The sequence below is a fragment of the Nannobrachium achirus genome (assembly GCF_963921795.1).
Source record: "Nannobrachium achirus genome assembly, chromosome: 5".
Lineage (NCBI taxonomy): Eukaryota > Metazoa > Chordata > Actinopteri > Myctophiformes > Myctophidae > Nannobrachium > Nannobrachium achirus.
Window position 1 is genome coordinate 585,245 of NC_137814.1, and position 7,874 is coordinate 593,118.

Consider the following 7,874-nt stretch of genomic DNA (forward strand, 5'->3'; position numbering starts at 1 on the left):
TTGGTGAGCTCCGGTACCTGTTCTGTTACAAATTAAGCACTGCATACAGTTCTCTGCAAGTCATATTGTCCATTCTCTCATTTTAGTCCCTTGGTTACCACAGATGCCACCATCTGTGGTAGTTTTAGAACCAGTGCCCTAAAGACTTTAGATTGGTTCTGCAATATAGTTGTTGTTTTTGTTGTTGTTGTCTTTAAAGCTCTGAATTGTTGGGAGGTGAGGGACGAATGATGCCAAAAGGGACAAAGTGGATTGCAAGCGACTGTAGGCAACCATCATTTATTTAACTAGAAATACTGTTCCTACGAAACAGTGTGGGCTCGCATGTAACACCATGTATGGGCATAAAGATCTACCCTTTGGCTGCACCTCATTGGCTAAGGGCCCTGCCTTTGTACTGTGGAGGAGAACTTGACTGATAGATAAATAATGAAGTGTGTGGGCTCGTTCGTGACAATATTCTACAGCAGGGGTGGGCAACTTTGATGATGGTGAGGGCCACTATATTTCCACCTTCACTCCAGAGGGCCACTATATTTACACCTTCACTCCAGAGGGCCACTATATTTCCACCTTCACTCCAGAGGGCCACTATATTTCCACCTTCACTCCAGAGGGCCACTATATTTCCACCTTCACTCCAGAGGGCCACTTTATTTCCACCTTCACTCCAGAGGGCCACTATATTTCCACCTTCACTCCAGAGGGCCACAATGCATATTACTACGTCCTACTGATAAATAGGTTTCTGTTTAAACAAATGTATGTATTTTGATTTATATTAATATGAACTGTGAAACTATATTTTGGACATTCAGTCTGCTAAAAGCAGGGCTACAGCAGCAGCTGTGGCCAGCTGTTCCATCGGGAGGTCATATCCTTTGATTCACAATGAATGTTGATTGTCCTTTTGTTTACTGTCTGCGTTTTGAAGTAACAAACTCCTTGATCAATAGGTGTCAAGTATCTCACTTTGTCTCCCGATTTGAACCATCTGTCTGTCTGAGTAGGCCATGACTTTGTGTATTGAGACTGTATTTAAAGGTACTGTATATTTACATGAGGAACTCAGTATTGGCCTGGCAGCCGTGAGGTGATGCCAGTGCCCGGAGGACTCTCTCTGCGTGCTCTACTTGATTCTATGCCGCTATCCTGGACTTTGTTTTTGATGCTTCTTTGAATAAAGCTGCAAGGAACGACTACCTCATTACCTCCGGATTCCATATTCTTTTCTATGTTTAGAGAAAGTTCTATCTTTCTTTTATTTGTATTTCTTATTTATCACCTACTTTGTAATTCTAGTATCTCATACAAAAGAAGCGAAAATAGCAGATCAACAAGCTCAATTTTGAGCTTGTAGATCGGCTATTTTTGCTTCTTTGGAATTGGAAACCTGGATTTTTTTTTTTTTTTTTTGGAATCCTGAAATGTATTTCAAACGCATTTAGTTATATACTCATATATAATATACTCATGTTAACTTTATGAACCTAAATACAAATACATTGGACATACAAAAAATACATTTTAATACTACTATAATAGTCATTAAGCTACTAATATAGACTGACAGAATTAAAATCGGTCATTTTTGGAATTGTAACAGCTGAAATCAATAACATATCAGTGTTCCGGATTAACCTGCGGGCCGCATGAAGTGAAGGTGGGGGCCGCATGTGGCCCCCGGGCCGCCAGTTGCCCATGTATATTCTACAGCGTGCTAACTGTCATGTGAATCTCAACCAATCCTCCAGCTAACACCACTACCAGATTTTCCACACCTCAATTGCACCTCATTGGCTAAGGGCCCTGCCTTTGTACTGTCTGCGACGGAACTCACGCGACGGAACTCACTCTATAAATAATGAAGATAACATACTAGTGTTCTCGCCTTTCAGGCGAGCCCACAATAATAACTTAAGCAACAACTGTATGCAGTTTCAGACACTTTGGTGTTGCACAAACAACAGGATAAAATAAATGAGACGATTCACAACGTCCTTCTCCAGTCAGCCTCTTCTGAGGAGGCTGACTGGAGGAATGGATCATTCAGTTCAGTCAAACTTGTGCTTCTCAGAGAAGGGTGTGAATCACCACACTGCCTCCTAGTGGTGTGGCAGCACTAGGAAAGTCCCACTGTTTGTAGTGTTATTGAGTGAACTTGGATTCCTCCAAAATAACTGTCCATGCTAGTTCAAACAGAAACTCTCTACCAAGTCTCTCCACCAAAAAAATCATCTTAAAAAATACCAAAACAACAAAAATGTGACCATACATTTTGTATGTGTCACAATAGCACATGAAGCATTCTCTTTCTTACTGGTAATAAGGAGATATTATGATACATGAAGCATGACGATGTTGTGATGTCATGGGCCATGCCTCCGGTGATATTGTGATGTCACGTGAAGCATGAGAGTAAGTCTATTGAAGGAAGGAAAGATTAAATTATTCATCATGAGAGTCTACTGAAGGTAGAAGAGATATCCTTTAACGTGGCCATGATTCTAGAGAATAACGCAGGCGAAACCCTGTCGATTTTGAGTGTTCCTGCGCCTGCCATAGTAGTATAACATAAGACACATGTAGTTACATGTAGTGACCAACAGGGTACTTATGTTTCTTTATGTTTCTAGAGTCCATTGAGTTGAATGGGAGAGCGGTGCTGTTCTATTAAAGTCCATTGAGTTTAATGGGGGAATGGTGCCCTCTAGTGGTGCCCTGTTCTATTGGCTGTGTCAGAATGTAGAGCGGACGTCCCTTTTCTGATTGGACAATATCCTGGATTTGACGATTGGTCAAACTTCACGTGACATCACACTCTAGAGACAACAACACTTGTCCAATTGTTGTAGGTCAGTCTATGACATCAGTACTCGGCATCCGTCCATATTTGGGCATATTGACAGACGGACAGACAGACAAGATTGATTGATGGATTCCATATCCGGAGAGTTTCTCTTACACCACCAATAATAATGTAGAACAATATAAAGCCATGTGCAGCCTCCAGCTTAAGGTTATCATTAGGTTATCAAAGTGTTTGTGGAAGCGTAGTTTGCTATTTCAAGAGAAGCTTACAGGTAGTTTGTTAACATGACAGAGGGCTCTAAAGGCCCGCTGGGAAAGGAGTTCAGGACCAACCTGATCATCAACTACCTCCCCCAGAGCACCACGGAGGACGCCCTGATGACGCTCTTCAGCCGGATCGGAGTGGTGGAGACGGCCAAGGTGATCCGAGACAAGAACAAAGGCCACAGCCTGCAGTACGGCTTCGTCAACTACGTCAACCCGGCGGACGCGGCCAAGGCCATCGAGACGCTGAACGGCCAGAAGCTGCAGTCCAAGACCATCAAGGTGTCGTACGCCCGGCCCAGCTCCGACGCCATCAAGGACGCCAACATCTACGTGTGCAACCTGCCCAAGACCATGAACCTGGAGGACGTGCAGCGGATGTTCTCGCCGTATGGCACCATCATCAATGCCCACATGCTGCTGGACGACGGCGGCGTGCCCCGCGGCGCCGCCTTCATCCGCTTCGACAAGCGCGTCCAGGCGGAGGAGGCCACCAAGCAGCTGAACGGCACCAAGCCACCCGGCGCCACCGAGGAGATCAAGATCTCCAAGCCCATCCTGTGCATGGGCCCCGACTCCAAGGTGAAGGTGGCCAAGGTGGTGGACACGGCTCACATGCACGCCGTGGCCGAGGCCGAGCTGCTGGCCTCGCCGTACAAGCTGGTCCACCAGCCCCCCCCGGTGGACCGGGTGAGCGTGCCGCGCATCTTCATCTACAACCTGGGCCAGGACGCCGACGAGGAGCTGGTGCGCACCATGTTCGGGACCTTCGGCAGCGTCACCGACGTCAAGGTGATCCGAGACTTCCGCACCAACAAGTGCCGCGGCCTGGCCTTCGTCACCATGGCCAACTACGAGGAGGCCATCGAGGCCATCGCGAGGCTCAACGGCCACCGCGTCGGGGACAACGTCCTGCAGGTGTCCTTCAAGATCGAGGAGAGCGGCAGGGAGAGGGAGACGTCTGGCAAGACGGCCAAGAGGGGCAGAGACGCCGTGGACGACCTGGAGAGAGACCGGCACAACGACAACCGTCCAGAGAGTCATTATCATCACAGAGAGAGGGCCGTGTTCAGGCCCTACGACAAACACATGCGGAGGCGATAGTGGCCAGCAGGGGGCGGCAGCGGTGGCCGCTTGACGACCGGAAGGTTCCCAGTTCCATCCCGAGCTCCAGCTCCTCCCCAGAGTTGGTGTCGAAGAGTCCTTGAGCAAGACTCTGTGAACCCTGAACTCTGAACCTCTAACTGCTCCTGATGAGCAGCTTGAGCAAGACTCTGTGAACCCTGAACTCTGAACCTCTAACTGCTCCTGATGAGCGGCTTGAGCAAGACTCTGTGAATCTTAGATTCTGAACCCCTAACTGCTCCTGATGAGCAGCTTGTTGCCTTGCAAGGTTTCCTACGCCATCAGTGTGAGTGTTTGATTGACTGGATACTTTATTACGTCGGAGGTCCTTGGTATTCAATTCATGGTCCAATGTAAGGCACAATCATTGTAAAGCGCCTTTTACCAGTGAATGGTAATCCTAACAAGCAGTGCTGGAGACCACCTGACCACTGACCAGACCTGCAGACCACCTGTCCACTGACCTGCAGACCACCTGTCCACTGAGCAGACCTGCAGACGCACTGCCACTACGGATTCTGTGGCAAAACTCAATCAGTTTGTGAAGCGCACTTCCTCTGTCCATGCATGGAGGGAGGAGGTACTCATCCTCTGAGTGAAACCAGCAGAGGTCGCATCAACCAACCTGCTGTGGTTCTGTAGATTCTCCACCTTCATAAAGACCGAGCTGGAGACGCACCACCAGGCCATGGACTTCATTGGACCCAAGTCCTACCACGTTTTTCCCAACCTGAACCTACTCTAAGCCACTTGGACCACACAGGAACGAGACCTCCACCCGGGCTATGGGACCCTGACCCCCGGGCTATGGGACCCTGACCACCACTACAGACAGCATCAATGTTGGAAAACACTGGTTTTACTCCCTGCATGGAGAAACACATTGAGTCCGTTCATCTGGGCTATGGGACCAAATCATCTGGTTTCCCGCAGTAGTTTAGATCCCATAGTCCATACATCTGGGCTATGGGACCAGATCATCTGGTTTCCCGCAGTAGTTTAGATCCCATAGTCCGTAAATCTGGGCTATGGGACCAGACCATCTGGTTTCCCACGGTAGTTTAGATCCCATAGTCCGTACATCTGGGCTATGGGACCAGACCACAGGTCATCAACATGCCCGCACACAAACACATGTGTTCATGTCCGTGGTCTTTGATTGTATATATAAAGTATAATATAAAATATACAAAGTGTACATAGATGTATAAATATATGGATTTATTAAAAGGTTACCCATCCATATATAGATATATAGATAATATATATGGATGGATAACTATTTAATAATGCTCTTATTTTGGTTGTGTAATGTGTGATGAAAGCTTTGACTGTATTGACCCAAGATACATCTGGACCATGTTGCATTGATGCATACAGCCAGTATACAGTGAATAGAATGGACCATGTTGCATTGATGTATGTATACAGTATACAGTGAATAGAATGGACCATGTTGCATTGATGTATGTATACAGTATACAGTGAATAGAATGGACCATGTTGCATTGATGCATACAGCCAGTATACAGTGAATAGAATGGACCATGTTGCATTGATGTATACAACAGTATACAGTGAATAGAATGGACCATGTTGCATTGATGTATACAACAGTATACAGTGAATAGAATGGACCATGTTGCATTGATGTATACAACAGTATACAGTGAATAGAATGGACCATGTTGCATTGATGCATACAACAGTATACAGTGAATAGAATGGACCATGTTGCATTGATGTATACAACAGTATACAGTGAATAGAATGGACCATGTTGCATTGATGCATACAACAGTATACAGTGAATAGAATGGACCATGTTGCATTGATGCATACAACAGTATACAGTGAATAGAATGGACCATGTTGCATTGATGCATACAACAGTATACAGTGAATAGAATGGACCATGTTGCATTGATGTATACAACAGTATACAGTGAATAGAAGTGACCATGTTGCATTGATGCATACAACAGTATACAGTGAATAGAATGGACCATGTTGCATTGATGCATACAACAGTATACAGTGAATAGAATGGACCATGTTGCATTGATGCATACAACAGTATACAGTGAATAGAATGGACCATGTTGCATTGATGCATACAACAGTATACAGTGAATAGAATGGACCATGTTGCATTGATGCATACATCGATACTGAGTCAATGAATGCATAAATACTATGGTTTTTAAAAGTGTAGCACATTATTAGTAAACTTCCGGCAGGTTGCTATGCATTGGAATTCCTTTGAGGTTGTAAATGATGAGCTCAGGATAGAATAGAATGGAAAGGAAAGGAACTAAAGCATGTTCTTAAGAGTCTTCTGCAGTAAACACTGCTTTCTGAATGGACAACATCCATCCATTCATCTGCATGCAGTGGCATGTGATCCCCAGGAGATGGCGTGTGAGAGAGAAACGCAAATGCTGAATGGCTGATGCTAGGCTAAAGAAACGCAGTCTGGCTAATGGCAGCCTGCTGCTGTGCATCTTGCAATCCACAAGGAGCTAAACTCTCCTTCCCATTGGTGAAACCGGCCTATTCACCCCATTGGCCAGCCGGCCTATTCACCCCATTGGCCAGACGGCCCATTCATTTGTGTCCTCGGATCATTTTTTCTTCAAACACAGATATCTATGTAGATACCGTAAATGCTCTAATAATATCCTATATTTAATAAAGAACCGGACCTGCTTTAATTTCCGGGTGCGCAATTGAATTAAGTAATTAAGAGCCGACGCTCCAATAAGAGCCTCCTTTTTCCTCTTTTTTTTACGTTACGTATCATTCAGGAGTACCTTTCTCCACTCTGTCTGACTGTCACTCACATCCCAAGCCAGCTGTTACGGTGATTTACCGTACACTGTCTACAAACTGCGCAGCGATATTTGGACGCCGCTCATTTCACGTTCCGTTTGGCAAAGACGGATGACTTTGGCAACTTACCGGGGCGCGTGCGTGTGCGTAGTCCTCGCGAACATCGGCGTGGATGACGGCCGCACATGAGATCTTTAGCGTGGAAGTTTAATCCAAACAGTAAATGAAGCTCAATGAAGCTAATGCGGCTATACTAGTATCCATGCTAGTATCCTGTGGTTCCTGTTTACCAGGGAGAGTCGCATCTGAATGACGAAACGAGCCGCTGAGCTTGATGGGAAATGTAGTGTTTTTTATTCCCCAGCAGTAAGCTGTGTGGACTGTATTCTATTCTGATACACATTATGAGGAGCTGATTTTCAGTATGAATTGGTTAATGCAATACAATACAGCAGAATGTTATCTCTGTATGAGCCTTTCTATGATGATTTTCCAATAAAAACGCTTTTCTTTATAAATAACCTAATATATAATATATAATATTTATATTTTTTTCCAAAAATACGGTATCTAATAAAAAAATCTGATCTGAATCATTCTGATATTTTTGAGAAATAGGAATAAAAGCCTTGTCTCTTATACTGTCCTGCTTCCAACAAGAGCCTGGTGCCCGCTACTCTTGAGACAAATAATAGCCCGGGTTCCTATAAGAGAATTTACGGTATGACAAAAAAACATTAGCTTGGAACAGAGGTTCTGGGAGGATGAAACCTCCATAGCCCAGCAGCAGAACTAAAGGTGGCCTTAAACTAGCAGGTAATCTTACACTAGCAGGTAATCTT

At 45.1% G+C, this 7,874-nt stretch overlaps 1 protein-coding gene across 1 annotated transcript; it reads left to right on the forward strand.

The window, feature by feature from the left end:
* Positions 1–3,096: 3,096 nt before the first annotated feature.
* Positions 3,097–4,179, forward strand: LOC308286151 (ELAV-like protein 1; the record flags this gene model as incomplete). Its single annotated transcript, XM_080727107.1, has 1 exon — positions 3,097–4,179. The coding sequence occupies one exon, from the start codon at positions 3,097–3,099 to the stop codon at positions 4,177–4,179; it is 1,083 nt and encodes a 360-aa protein (XP_080583233.1).
* Positions 4,180–7,874: the final 3,695 nt, after the last annotated feature.